The sequence below is a fragment of the Cornus florida genome, unplaced genomic scaffold, assembly GCF_030987335.1.
Source record: "Cornus florida cultivar Cherokee Brave unplaced genomic scaffold, ASM3098733v1 CherokeeBrave_3.0.0_Hap2_Chr01, whole genome shotgun sequence".
Taxonomy (NCBI): Eukaryota; Viridiplantae; Streptophyta; class Magnoliopsida; order Cornales; family Cornaceae; genus Cornus; species Cornus florida.
In genome coordinates this window covers 45,941,763-45,958,133 of record NW_026775571.1, presented here as the reverse complement: position 1 = coordinate 45,958,133, position 16,371 = coordinate 45,941,763, and the positions used below count along the sequence as shown (strand labels likewise).

At 34.9% G+C, this 16,371-nt stretch overlaps 1 protein-coding gene across 1 annotated transcript; it reads right to left on the bottom strand.

Moving 5' to 3' along the window:
* Window positions 1–15,211: 15,211 nt before the first annotated feature.
* On the bottom strand, window positions 15,212–15,670 carry LOC132271527 (uncharacterized). Its single transcript, XM_059772930.1, has one exon. It carries the CDS (start codon window positions 15,668–15,670, stop codon window positions 15,212–15,214), a length of 459 nt encoding a protein of 152 aa, XP_059628913.1.
* Window positions 15,671–16,371: the final 701 nt, after the last annotated feature.

Sequence of the window (16,371 nt, the reverse complement as noted above, 5' to 3'; positions counted from 1 at the left end):
AACGTCATACCCTGAAACTGCTGAAGGATGCTATGCTCCATCACCCCCTCAGAGAAAAGAAATAGAAAAGGAAATAAAGTTGACACGAGCACCAACCACAGTTAGAATCGAAAACACAAAAGAGAATGGTAATGTATAGCACACTTGGTTATCACAATATATAAAAATATAGTATTGTACATAACATAATAAAATTAAATCAACAAAGGTTCCCAAAAGTCAGCCAATTATGATTGACACAATTGAAAAAACCAGCCCACACATCCACAAGATGGCTAAAATCAATATGAGCAGAGGATGAAACGTAAAGCACACTCTTATTTTCCCCATCCACACAAATGTTCAGGAAAGTACAAAAAGAAAAAAAAAAAGAGAAGAGAAGAGGAAAATATACCCATCAGAAAGAGACAAACACCATCAAACTTTGCTCTGAAACCATCACGTGCCACTGGCCCACCACCAACCAACATAAAGCTTCTACTGAAAGCTTCCCTGACGTCACCCATGACCTCACCTCCATCTGAAGCGACAAAAATATCAGCAATCTGTGAAGCCGACAAACCGATAATCCCAATGCTACACAAAAAACCATCCAATTTTTCAGCAATCCATGACAAACACCAGCGATCAGGCCAACAAGGTCGCAACAGTTGCCAAAAGAACCACCAATTCCACAGATGCAACCACCCCCAAACTTCGATCCCAAGCTGGATCTAGCACCACAAGAGAATATGAAGACCACTGATTATCGAAAAGCATAAACGACCCAAATCCGATCACTGCTCAGTTGAATCTCGAGCCAAAAGTGATGATAAATCACCACCGTAACCCACAGCTTTAACACATCGCCACAGCAAAGTAGTCCCCCAGAAATATAGATCAAGAATCGTAACAAGACCGAGGAAGATATAAGAAACAAAGGAATAATACACCACCAAAGCATCCAAAGGATGATCAGTTTGCCAAAAACAACCCGATATCTAAAATAACAACCAACAAAAGATATATCTAAGAACAACGATCGAGAACAAGAACTAGATCAAGAGCTATATCTCCAACCCAACCACCCACACCAAGAATAGTGTAACCCCAAAAGATTGAAACAGCAAACCAACAAATTGCATCCTGTACCAAAAGAAAACCAAGGAACCGACTACGAAACTCCAAACCCGACGACGGATCAGAAGGAAAACTATGAGAAAGAAATGAGATTGAACAGACAAAAGAGAAGGAAAACACACACTAACTACCAATAATCCACTCTAACAGGTAGATAAATCTCTTATGATAAGAGAGAAATCCTATGAGAATGAGCCTAAAGTTTTTTGTTAGAAAAAAGATTTGCCGAGCCCACTTTCTAGGCATCTATATATATATATAATTTTTTTTTTTCTTTTCTTTCCTAAGGTGAACTCCAAAACGTTGAAGTAGTAATGTGTGTATGAAACTTTTCATAGATGTGTGACATGTGTCCAAGCCTACTCACATCCTCATTCTTATTTTATTCTTTTAATCAGTCATCCAAAAGCTTACCTTGTAATCTATACAAATGAAGCTTATATATAAATACATACCTATATATAAGACCCATGATATATATACAGGGTTCTGGCTGTTATACTAATGCATATATGTACCTAATTGGTTGCTTTGCAAATTGTATGAAATATAATATTAATATATATATATATATCTAAACTACCCACCAAACACCATACTCCACACTTGAGATCAGCAACCTCACATCTTAAATATAAATGTCACCACACATACACAACATGTGATACCCCTCGATTCTAGAGCCACGAGTGATCAAGTTTGAGCACAAATCCGAGGGATACCAAACAATTAAGTATGTAAACGAACACAGAATACAAAAGAAATAACTAAGAATAAATAAAATAGCAGAAAAGAAACTAAATAATAAAATCTCCAAATGAATTATCCAAAACCTTAAATCATCATAATAACTAGTCGAATCCATCTAGTGGACCCTTAATAATAATCCAATTGAATCAACTGGAAACAACCATAATCAGAAACTAAAACATAAATAGAGTCCTACATAGAACCGGAGGAATGATGTGGACTGTCTCTGCTCAGCATGATCCAACTCTAGGTCTGGAACTGACAAGCACCTGAAAAATATAAAAGTGGGTCAAGCCCACGAACAAGTTCTTTCTACGACAACCCAAACAGAGATCGAAAAACTATACATCTATAGCTAACCCATGCAATAACTACATAATCCATAAATACATATATATATATATATCCACACTAAAGGACTCTCACTGGACTACAGGCTGGTCTCAATCTGAATAGCGGAAACATGCAAAACGCACCTGAAGTGGGCATGTGTACCTAAACCTAACAGGGTACACCTGCAACCATCATAGCCAGCTATACATCCCAATGCATTTACGCTCCCTAACCATCGATCATGAGACTCAAGCTCATATTGAGGTATCATAATTATATATTTAAACTCCATCCAAACCAAAGTAGTGTCGCTCAACGGTTCGTTGCCTTAACATGACATAATTATAAGTATCCGGTAATCTAATTAGTCATTCAACTTGTTTAGTTGACCTGACACAAATATAAGTCGGACTTAACATTTTAGTTAATCCATTCCCTTATATAATAGGTAGGACTTAACTGATAAGTTAATCCATCCCCAGAGTGCCACCATCCCATACTGGTGCAGTTAATCCACACAATTCAACAATTGATGTAATAATTTCAGTAGTACATCAAATAATCCAAAGTTAAACATAATAATAATATTATATCATGTTAACACAAAATAGGACAACTTATCATTTTTTTAAGTTTCCTATGTCACATATCCTACACATACTAAATCTTAAATAGATTGCTATATTTTGTTTTACAATCACTTAAGCATTCTTCATTCTTAGTTTAAAATTTATTTAAATCATTCCTAGTCCTTATTTGATGTTTAAGATTCCACAAATCCAATCTAAAAATAAAATAACGCTGTTTCCGAGACTTCACTAGGTAAGGCTCGAACTTCTGTCTCAATTGCTCAAACACCTTGTCCAAGGCTCGAGCATCCTACTTCAGGCTCGAGCTTTTTATCCCAATTGCTCGAGCTTTCCTTCTCAGACTCGAGCTTTACATCCTAAATGCTCGAGCTTTACAACCAATTGCTCGAGCTTTATAGCCAGTTGCTTGAGCTTCACAATTAATTGCTCGAGCTTTTCATCCCAAAGCTCGAGCTTTGCCCCCAAGGCTCGAGCACTGTAACAGTGGTCCAAATACTGTTACGTGAATCAACCCAGAATTTTAACTATGCATTCAATCTTTATTTGTTTCAGGAATCCTAGGCATGTTTTTACGTTCCATCCATGTACAGATAAAAGAAAACATCATATGAAGCATACAACAAATTCACAAAATAATCAAATTAAATCATGAATTTAACAGTTTACACAAGAACAACTATGAACAAATAAAATGTATAAAACCTAATTCTAGATCAATTAAAACATGGATTCCAATTTTAATTAATCTTTTAAACATCCCTAAAATTATAGTAGAGACATATAGGTTACAGATTTAAGGAGAAGTGTAGAACAGAGAAATTGCCTTTAGGATTTGATAAAACCCTAGCCTCCTTCTTCTTCTCTTCTTCCTCCTTCCTCCTTCTTTTTTTCTCTTTCTCTAAAAATAATATACGTGATATATTTTCTAGCCCCTTTTCCAACCCTACAGAGACATATATGAATAGGCTACATATAAACCCTATTCCTCTTTCCAATCCACATCCAACTAATAAAGAAAAAAAAAATTAAAAAAAAAAAAACTAAAAAGGTAACTAAAAATATAAGTTACGTATAATCTATGTATATTATTCTTATCTAAATAAAATAAATACCCTAAATTATCTCCAAAGGACTTTTCCTAAATATATAATTTATAATTATATATACATACATATCCACTATCCATGGGTAATTATCCGTACCCATTAAACCCCTTATCCAAGTAGTCCATAGAACCCAATTGGTTGGCCCATGACTATTATCCATAACCCTAAAATAAAATGAATTAAAATAAAATAAAATAAAATAAGCAACCATATGAAACATTTAAATTCCTAATTATTTAATACAAGAAAACCTAACACATAATTAATTAAATCATATAAACAATTAACAAATAGTCAAGAAAATCAATTAAAAATCAAGAACACCATTCAAAACAATTAAAAAAAAATACCGAGACTATCCTTTTAAAATTAGGGGTATTACACAACACGTGTCACACTGGTCCTTCTTTTTCTTCCTTTCAGTCAACTGCTACAAGTTCACACAGTAAGCTTTGCTTTACTAGACATAGGAAAGAAATAAGTATCAATAATTCTAGGTAAAATGTATCATGTACGTGTGAATTGAAGCTCAAATAAATATTAATAAGTTTGAAATGGTAAATAAATAACTAATAAAAATTCAGGATATAACGCCTTTTATGGGGATAACCTTGATCAACCGCTTCACCATAATGGGAATGATGATCAGAAAGAAGAAGCAGATCCAACAAAAGTAGCATTAATAAACAACGATGAAGATGCACTAGTCAAAGGTGTTCCAAACAGCAATGAACCAAGAGTCATGATAGTCGATGCAGCAGACCCAAAACTGATTGAAGTCGATGGAGTCCATGAAACCAACGATGATGATGATAAATAAGTTACTCCGATTTTCCAAGTTAAGCATATTACCGTGGGTTGTGCAGCGGAATAAATTGTGAAAAGTTTATGTTTTTATTAGAGATGATTTAATCACGTGTTTCTCTATTCAATTAATTCTGTTAAAATTACCTGAATAATTAAACAATCACATGCAAAATAAAAGTAAGTAAAGTTTAGAGATGACACTAGAATTTTTAGGGAGGAAACCCCGATTGGCAGAAGAGACCAATCGTTGTGGGAAAAACCTCATGGACTGTGCAGTCCAGAGCAAAACGATCCACTACTATACTTAAAACAAAGTACAATGAACTTTGACTCAGGTTCACATCCTATCGTTCGACTAAAAACCAATTGCTAACAATTCTTGGTTTTGTGACTTCCTGTTTAACAGCTCTCGACCCCACTTACTCTTGATCTCTGTAAAAAGATTGTTGGTATATCAAACAACACTCCACAAATACTTTGACCCCTTCAAAGTGTGATCGTTTCACCCATTTTCTTCTAGATCTGAATTTGATATAAAAGAAATAGATCTGCTTTCTCTGATCGTTGTAGATGCAATATTCAATAGACTTGAACCCGGTCAGGATTTGAACAACGCCCTAAAATCACTCTTGTATTTATATGTGTGTTCTCAAAAGTAAAATCAGAAAAATCAAATTGATTTTCTGAATAAAAATCTCTTAAAATGGTTTTTTAAAGAAATTAGAAGTTTAATGTAAAAAGTCACACAAACCTAGATGTGAAAACTTGTTTATATAGACTTTCAAAATCCTATATATGCTTAGAAAAGAAGTTAAATTTGTGCATAGGTCTTTCGGAAAGAAATCTACATCAAATAGGAAGTTTAAACAAATTAGGAAATAAAGTAACCAGAAATTTCTGAAGTCCTTGAATCGGTTCAAAGAGGTTGAACCGGCTGGTTCAAGTTGGCTAGTGTTGAATTGATTTGAAGTATGAATCTTGAACCGGTTCAGCTATATGGAACTTGTTCAAGTTGGCCAGTGTTGAATTGATTCAAAGTATGAATTAATCTTGAACCGGTTCAGGAACTGGTTTAAGTTGGCCAGACTTGAACTTAAAGGATTAACACTACGAAAAAGTTTAGAAATATGTAATTTTGAAAAACATACAATGTATGCAAGTGTCCTAACCTTCTAACTCAACTTCTTAAAGTGTTGTACCTTCTTACCTTTTTGTAGACTTCAAGCTATCAATCATGAACAACTCTTCAATTCTGTAACCGATCTCGATCTTGAATTTTAAACTTGAAAATACAACTCGATTAGACTTATTTTGAAACCGAAATTAGCCAATTACAAAATATATATATATCACATTATCCAATTGTGTGTTGTATCTCCGACTTTGTTGGTTTGCAAAACAGGTGGTTTATGACATATGCGAGTTGATTACCGCGCACTCAATAAAGTTATTGTTAAGGATCACTTCCCTTTTTCCAATGGTGGATGTGTTACTTGATGAGTTATAATGGACTTATTAAACGTTAGCTCATAAGTGGAAGGATCGTCCATAACCCTAGTTGCGAAGAGTATGGATTTCACGCTTGCGGACAAGTCATGATTCAAGGGGCATGGAATGTTAGGAAACTAATACCAATTAATATTAGAAATATATTAGGCTATTATTATTTATTAGTATTTAGTTGATTTAAGTATAATATTATTTCCTTATTAATTTTCTTCATTCTCCTATATAAGGATTCTATTGTAATAGAATTAGGATAATGAATTGAAATGAATGAAAACTTAATATTTTTTGTGGCTAATCCTCAATTCAAAGGATTATCGGTGGTTGATCTCCAATCAAAAGATCAATTTAGGGTTTAGAACCCTAACAGAAAGTTTTCTTAAAACTACTGGTATTTTTACTTTTACTTCTACTTTTACTCGAAAAAAAGGGTCAGTGAATCCCCTTTTTTTAATACCAGCACACCCTCCATGTATTTACTTAGATCAACTTCAAAATTATCTATTACAATAAAATCTCTCAACCAACAGAAGCTTCATTCAAATTAATTATCCATCCAAATTTGTGAATTCAAAGTATTTGTACATTCAAATCAATGGAGAGACACTGCAATCATCATCAAAGGGAGATTTTGGGCCAAAGCAGGAAATGGGTCAGACTCTCTACACAACTAGGCCGGCCCAAGAGGAGTAGGACCAGAAAAGGAGAACACGCCGTAGAGGCCCGAGGATAGCTGCAAAGTCCATTAGGCCCACTAGTATTCCTGAATCCTTCATTCTCCAACCAGAACAAGGATTTTGCGGTAACACTCCGTACTCCTATATAAGAAGGCCTGTCTAATCCCATCACCCTCACTTCAAAACCCTACCCTCCCTCCTAAATTTTCTTCCTACAACGGCCTCTCTCTTCTCCTTCTCCTTCTCCTTCTCCTTCAAATGGCATCCCTTTCATGGAGACTCTTGGAAGTTTCGTCCAATCGATCCTTCCGTGGCTCGCTCCTTACCTTTCTATCTTCCCAGACACAAACCCTAATGTCAACTCCACCTGCTGCAGACTCCTCTCTCTTCACATCCCTTCAAACTCAACTCTTTGAAGCTGTTGTTGAACTTGAAGAAATTCTCGATCTTCAGGATGCTAAGCAGAATTTCTCTCGGTCCAAAGATTCTGCAATTCTTGCCTTTGCCAACAAACTGAAAGAAGCCGAAAGGGTTCTTGACTTCCTTGTTGATGATTATTCTGATTATCGCTGCCCCAAACGATCAAAAACAGAAGATAATTGAATAACAACCACCACCATCCAAAGTTTTACCTCCGGGTTCGGCATGTCCAGCTTGACATTGATGACGACAGTAGTGCCTATAGGCTATAGTAGTGGTGATGTGGGAAGCTCTGATGATGAAGATTGACAGTCAGCTAGGATGCATTTTTAAAATTCTTTTATGTTGCTGTATATAGATTGAATGCAATTCTGTAAGATCGTATGAAGTTTATACATCCTATTACACTCTAAGATCGATGCACCACTTTCTGTCTCTTCTCTTATAGCATGAAATTCATGTCATGGAAAGTTGGTTCATTACATGCCAATGGAAGGGTGTGGAGTGCGTGTTACTGTTCCAGTCACCCATCTTCCCCTTCTCTTCTAACATATATATATATATATATATATATATATATATATGCCAATAGGAACTCATTTTGAAAGTTTTGAACACAATAAAAAAGAAACTAGAAAAAAAAAAAAATTCACAATCAAGAAAGAGTAAGATAATTGAGAATAGAGACACACAAGTCATAAATTATTGACTTGGATATATATAATGCGTAGGACCTTAGGCAATGAATTGTTGCCAAATAGAGAATTTCAAATGTAAATGGATATTTTTCTGTACTTCAATGAAATTAATGCAGGCACTGTAGGCTGTCCTGACGATATTGCACTGTGATGTTCCAGTATTATTCTATAGGAAAATGATATATTTATGACCAGACTTACAACCGACCTAGTGGAAAAAGCTTATGTAGCCAGACTCCTATTATCCCTTCCTCTCTTTCTTATTGTCCTCTGTCCATCCCAGTGTGTTTGGATGGGTTGATTTAAAGGGACAGGGAGAAAAACAAAACAAAAGAAAGGATAGGGTGTGAATATGTTTGGGTGAGTTAAGTGGAGTGAAAAGAAAGGATAGGGAGGGATTGCTCCCTATCCCTCATTTGATTTCTCTCCCATTTTGAGAAAATAGGGTGAGAAAATAGGGAGAGAAAGTAGAAGTGATCAATTGGTAATACCAAAAATACCCTCTACAAATCAATATACAGAAAATTTATTCCATTTATGTCCCAATTATATAACATTAATTAGGGATTAGTCTCATTTAATAGGAGTAAACTAATGATTTCATTTAAAAAATAAAAAGTCCAATCTAATTATTATTTTTCCCTAAGTCCTATCTAATTTTGTTTTCACCCATTATTTTTATTTTTTTGTTTTTTGTTTTTGGCTTTTACTTTTGTTTTTACCCATTTCATTGAAATAACAGAAGGAAACATTCCAAAATATCCTACGCTTTAGCAACCGTTGGTTATTGAGAGTTGCAAAAATGAAGATAAATGTGATATTTCGAAAATGGATAATGTATGAAGTGGTTATAAAAGGGTAGAACAGTAATTTGGTCACTATCATTTCTTTTCCTTTCTCTCCTCTTTCTTATCCAAACAAGAACAATCATCTTTTATTTTCTTTTCTCCCCTATTTATCAAAACATGAATAAAAATTATTACTATCCTCTCTTTTCTTTTCTTTTCTCTCCTAACTAATAATATCATTTTTTTTTTCTTTTCTCCCCTATCTATCCAAACACACCCTGATTTTATCACAAAATTGGTGCCCTTACCTAATTCGCTAGACTCATAAACCCCCTTCTCTTCCTTATCGTTGTCTCTCTATTTTTCTTGTTCATTTATTCTTTTCCACTCCATTCCCAAGTTTACCGCATAATTTTGGAGTTATCTTCCCTCCGAGACCCTGGCATCATTCTCGAGTTCCTCCGATTCATCGTTGGGTTACCGTCAATCCATTCCTGACCTCTAAGGTATGCTGTCATTCATTATCTTCCTCTCACCTCTAATCTAAATCTTCCAGAAAACATAATCAATCAATATATGTGTTTGTATGTGTGCGTGTGATCTTTTTCCATCACGTCGTGTGAAGAATTTGTTGTGGATGAATTGGTTTGTTTGGTTTCTAAGAGATTGAGGGAGGAAAAGGAAAGAAAAAATTAGGGATGGAGAAGCAACTCATGGGCTTAAAATGGCTTTTCACACTCTGCCTTTGGTTCTTGACAACCCGCCTGTGTAGAGAGACTTTGTAGAATCTGAAGGGGAGCTCCCCCTATTACGAAATTCAATTCCTGACCGGCTAGTATAACATTGGGTATCGGTTGCAAGTACTATAACAGGTATGTCGTAGCCCCTTCCTATTAGAGGTTTGTGCAGGAGTCTTGATTGGACATGGCGGAGTGATTGGAGCATGTGGTTGTTTCAATTGAGTCAATCAAAGAAGATATTTTTATTAGGCTCACTTGACTACTGGTGTTATATTCAATTGCCTAGTAAAGAAAACTATATGATTCAAACTATTAAAATTTATAGCAGAGGAATATAAATCTTGAATTCAAATCACGGCATCTTCAATTTCTCATATTTTTAGTAAATTATAATATACGAATTGTTAATTTAATGGTTTTTGTTGTTGAAGCTTGCTGCTATAATAATATTTACTTTTTAGAATTTCAAAATTGTATGTGTGTGGTCTTAGACTGTATATAGGCTTAATGTTTTGTTGCTTTGATATGTAACAGTTGTACCAGTTCTCTTTCAACATTCACTGAAAGAGCTAGAGAATCAGAGAGTGCAAATTTGGATCTTATAGACCAATGAAAATAACTAGCCTTTCAACTGATGTTGAAAGTGCACTAGCTCTTAGAGTTTTGGAAGGATATTGTCTGCTCCACAGAGAGAGCACTGTTTTTAGCCCATAATTACAAGGCGATTCAAGTTTGTTTTTCTACCACATTTGAGCTCTCGTTTGTGACTATTTGAAGTATGTAATATTGTTTCGGAACCTATAAACTACCGAGAATTATTCAAGAGGAATGATGAAAATATATTGGATTTTAGTACAAGTTGAAACTGAAAGTGTGGAAAATATCTATTCCAAAAACCTGACATTCGAAGGACTAGTGTTGATGATCCCCATAATTTGTATGTAATGGAATCCTATAAAATTGATTTAAGCCTTGACAATTCCCACCCTTTATTCAGCCATGTAAAATTATCAATGATCTTCATTCAGTAGAAATCACATTGATGCAAAAAAATTTAACCTTCACATTAATCAGTGTAATAAGATTTTTTTTTTTCAATGCATTTCTCAACTCCAAGCAAGATGAATTTTTTACTTGTACAGGAGGACATGCAATGCTATGACAGTGTTTTACAGCACAACTAACACTTATGAAATCCTTCTAGTTTAATATCACAAAATTTCTAATATGACATTTAACAATATTTGTTGGCCATTGAGGTTTTTTTTTTTTTTTTTTTTTTTCCCTCAACATCAATGACTAAAAAAATGGAGATGGAGTCAAAGTGTCTTCTTTTTTAAATTCATATTCTTTATTTGTGTGCAATTTTTTAACTCTTGAAATCATATTTTTATTAATCAAATCATTTTTCTGTAAGGTGCTGGTTGTTACTAGTATGAATCCAAGTTTTGCTCACTTCCTGATTTTTTTAACTTTTGAGATCATATTCATATTTTCCTATTTCTTTAATACGTTTTAGTTAAGTTGCAGTTTAATACTTGACATAATTAAGGGTCATAACAAACGTTTCACCCAGGTATGAAGCACAATAGTAATTACTTTCGAATCTTCAAAATGTTATGGTTGTGGCACACTAAAGGTCCCCATTCTAATTGTTGTTAATTTGTAGTGTTCCTTGTGCTAAAAACTCGCTAGACCAGAAAAGGAGCTACTGGTTATGTGTATCACTTGTGTTACTCTATTTAGATTATAAGCTAATTATACATTATCAAGTGTTACTTGGTGGGGTGAGCCGTTCGTTGCACCAAAAGTTTGCAAAGATATGAATTAAGAGTGTGAGTGTGCAATGTGGCCAAGTTTTAAATTTGTAAAAGCCACCACTACCTCTAACTAAAAATATAGCTAGGGTGAGTAGGAATCGTCCCAATGGATCGTGGGTACCAATGCAATGGAAACAATATATAGGGTTAGTAGGTCAAGTGATCAAGGATTGGTTGGATTGATGATTAAACTATTATGCAATTGACATTAAAGTAAACAAAATTCAATGATTAATAAAATAGAGAAAGATATAGAGGGAAGGACTTGGGGTACTAGAGCTCACCACTAAGCTTGACTTCACTAGACACTAGCAATTGTATATTAATGGGGAAATTGACTTGTAACTTGTGTGTGTGTGTCTGACATTAATTGAAACTAGGCATGGATGGCAAATAAGTATAGGTTGTCAAGCCAAATCAAATGAAAAGCACAACTTATCAAATGAGACCAAAATCCATTCAATAAAACCATAATTTATGCACACACAACTATCTAGAAATATACACCAAATGCATTCGTAAGTATGGAACACCAAAAAATAAGAGTAAATTGTCCACCTATCTATGAATTTAAAACAACTACATTACATCTACACTAAAGACATGAAATTTAACAAAATAAGCTAAAGTTGTGGTACAATCTATCAAAAAACAAGTGTGAACCATCAAATAAATTGTAAGAGTGTTCAATTAAGCTCTATGTATTGACCATCTCTAGATTAACTTCATCCATACACATAGACATGCATAAATTCCACTAAATCTAAGGAAAAGCACATGAATAATCCATTCTAGCATACATAGACAGATTGTTAGAAGTAGATAATCAATTGAAAGCATTAATTTATACACATCAAGTAGAAACCACAAGATATATATATAAATCCAAGATCAAAACATTGTTACAAATAAATCCCTAAAAATATACAAAGAACTAAGTCTATGAAGCAAACTTAGGGGCTACTCTAGCCCCAAGTAGATGTCTAGCCACTCATTAAGTAGTCATCCAACCCTCAAGGGCTATCTCTATGGTAGGAATGACCTCCTTCTTGATGGAAACCCTAGAAGAATGGAAGAACTCCCAAGATGTGTAAAGCTCTCTAATCTCTAGCCTCCTCTCCAAGATATGAAAAAATACAAGTTATGAATAACAACTATCTACTATGTGTATGCTCTAAAAGTGGCTCTCAATCCTTATATAGGTAGGTCAAATGTCACCCCAATGGTCTGGGCTCGTATACCAAGGTCCCTCCAATGATTGCACCATGAGCTAACTTTTAATGAGCTGGAATCTATTTTTTTTGGACTTGAGGAAGTTCGATCGATCGAACTGTGTTGAGATCGATCGAACATGGCTGAGATCCATCGAATGCTGCAGAGATAGATCTTTCTTGGCGGCGCCTTTTTGAATAAACACAAATCTCTGAGATATTTTTGGGAAGAAGATAAAAGTGGTAGGTGGGTGGTAGGTGTGGATAAGATCGAATCATTTCGATCGATCTGGGAAATGTTGGATCGATCGAACTTGCTGGATTCTTTTGGATAAGGACAAGGGCTTGGATCCATCTTGAATTGTTTAGATCAATGAACTTTCGATCGATCGAAGAAATTCTGAGATCGATCGAACGTGCTGAATTTCCACACTTTGTTTCATTTTGCTCCCACTTTGTTCCTTTCTTCCATTCAGCTTGAGTTAACTCCTTTAATGCTCTTATTTGGCCGAATTGACTTATTTCTGGAATAAGCACTTGAAAAGGGCAATAACACGAAATTAGAATAAAACGGGGAAATAAGATAGATAAAGGTCCTAGAATACCTTAGCTTAAAGGGTTTAAATGCGCACTTTTCAGCGCTTATCACACCCCCAAACTTAAATATTGCTAGTCCCTAGCAATGAACTATAAAGCAAAGGAATGAAATTAGCAACTATACAACTATGAACTAGAAAGCAATAAATGGATAACGCCACTTTCGTAGGAAACACAATTGCATTTAGCATATGCAACAAGCCTTTTAAACCCCTAGGTTACCCCTAGTGGACGACTGAAGTCTCATGAGGGTTTCCAGAAATGATACCCACAAACATTAAGCTCATTCTTTCAAAAGAGGCACCAATATTGCAAAAAAACATTGGGAGAAAACTACCTCAAGTATGCAATTTTTCAACTATTTCCAAGCAATCTCTCAAAATTTCAACACCAAGTAAGCAAGTATAGTCCTCCACACATCAAGAAAATGATCATGCAAATCAAAATAGCTTTAGAATCCTTTTTGAGTGGACCGGCATCAAATATGTTACTATCTTAGCCAACTAAAGAAATGATCACATCCTTACCCTCAAACTAGCACACAAATCTAGTACCGATCATCAAGACAAAGAGTGTACCTTTTATTAAAGTTTTATTGTTATAGGTGCACTTATTCTTTTCACTCGAATTTTTTTTTTTTTTTTTTTTTTTTTTTTTTTTTTTTTTTTTTTTCTATCCCTAAGGATCAAACATGGTAACATGGTGCAATGTAGTGATCTATTAAGCTTTCTAGCGATCCATAAGGTCGAGCGTTAGGTCAATGACTCCCAAATCAGACGGATTTAGGGTAATAGGTGTTGAAACACTCCCTAAAGACTTACAAGCTCAAATTAACTAGGTTACAAATCAAAACAACCTCCAGCTAATCATTTCCCACTTCTCACCTTTTGGGAAAAATCCTCATTTTTTTTTTTTTTTTTTCCCTAAATGAATGAGTTTTTATAAATATGAACAATATAGTACAAAAACAAATAAGGGAATACCCTTACCAAAACAAAACAAAACCCTTAAAAAGGGAAGACAAAATGCTCAAAACAAGCAAATAAAAACAAGAGAGCTATAGGATGTCCTGAAGGCATACCCCCATGACATCAAGTACCTCCCAAAGAATACACTTTGCTAAATCCTTAGACTCTCGCACTGTATCATTATGCATTCTGTTATTTCTTTCACCCCATAAAAAATATAAGGAAGCTATAAACAAGATCCTAGCCATCTTCATCTTCCTCCCCTTCCCTTGATATTGTTGAGTAAAGAACTTTGTCAACTCATATATCCCATTACAAACTTGAGCATTCGAAATACAAATTCCTTCAAAATTGTGCCATACTTTTCTTGTATACTCACAGTAACAAAATAAATGATCAATACTCTCCACTTCCTTGTAGCAAAGAAAGCATCTAGAAACCAAAACAAAACCTTTTCTCTGTAAATAAGAGTGTGTGAGAATGGCATTTTGCATCACCAAAACCGCATGAACTGACCACCTAGGTCTCCCCCCACTCCAGCACAAACCAATTCACTTCCTATAATCTAAAACGAGTAGCTTCCCAGGCAGCTTTGAAACTAAATGTGGTTACCCACTGAATTTCATCCACTCCGCCATGAATTTTCTGATTTTGGAACATCTGAATTAGCTCATGAGAAGTATTATTCAATTGAGATACATCCCATTCTCCCTCTATAATAAGCTCATGCATACTGATATTTTTGTTCCTACTTAGGCACCATAACAACCTATGGTTAAATAATTCACTTAGCATCTTCCCTTCACACCATGGATCCAAGAAAACTTTTATATTTAGACCATCACCAATTCTATACCTACAATTTTCCTTGATAACATCACGAACAGCCAATAAGCTTCTCCACACAGTAGATGAATTAATCCTAGGAACAAAATTCCAAAATGATGAAGTCCTCAAATAACAGTGCTGAAACTAAGCAACCCAAATCCTGTCTTTTGAAAGTAAAAAATCCCAAACAAGACTAATTTTAGCAGCTTTATCAATATCAATAATCTTCCTTAACGCCACACCTCCTTCCTCTTTAGGCATTGTAAGATTCTTCCATCGGAGCCCATAGCTTCTTTCTGTTTTCAAGGTGTCCCCAAACAAAGTTCCTCATTCTTCTCTCAATCAAATTTGAAACAGCAGTAGGAAGAGAAAATACTGAAGTCCAATACTGCACCATTGGAATAATCATAGCTCTGCTCAATTCCACCCTCCCATCCATTGATATATTCATACCATTCCATCTAGAGGTAACATCAATTACTATATCAACCAAACTAAGGCAGTCAACTCTTCTCAGCAATTTATCAGAAATAGGGAGCCCCAAGTAAGTAAAAGGTAGTTTTCCTACCTTACACCCTAAAGATCTAACAATAGCATCCCTTCTTCTCACTGATTTTGTAAGAAAAACCTCTGATTTGTCCTTATTAATAGCTAAACCTAAGGTTTTTTCAAACTGAATCAAAAATCTCTTGACAGTTAAAATTGAAGCCATGTTAGCTCTGACAACCAATAATAAATCATCAGCAAAAAACTAATGAGTGATTAGAATTCCAGCCTTGACAGTAGCTACTGAAGGAACCACAGTCCTATTTCTAACCTCCAAGTCCATCATACCTGAAAAATATTCAGTAATCAAAGTAAACAATAACGGGGATAAAGGACACCCCTGTCTTAATCCTCTTTCAGGCTGAAAAAAATCCCTGAGGAGATCTATTAACAAGAATGGAAAACCAAAGAGATGAAATACATTCTTTAATCCAAGCAATCCACTGATCACCAAATCCAAATAACTTCAGCAGCTGAAGAAGGAAATTCCAGTTCATAGTATCATATGCCTTTCTCAAATCAATCTTCTAAGCTAAGGTTGGTTTAGCCCTTTTGGCAATGATTATATTATCTTGGATCCTTCTATTTTAAATGAAAGCAGTTTGTTCACTGCCCACAATCCTCCCCAAAACCTTAGATAATCTGTTTGCAAGTATCTTAGCAATGACTTTATAAAAGTATTACATAGAGATATAGGCCTGAAATCCCCTACCGTAATTGCATCTTCTTTCTTCTGAATCAAAGTAATGAAAGTGCTATTAGTACCTCTACCCAAAACTGGCTGCTTGAAAAATTGTAAAATAGCATCAGTAAAGTCCTCCCCAACAATAGTCCAATATTGTTGAAAGGATCGAGCTATAAAACCAT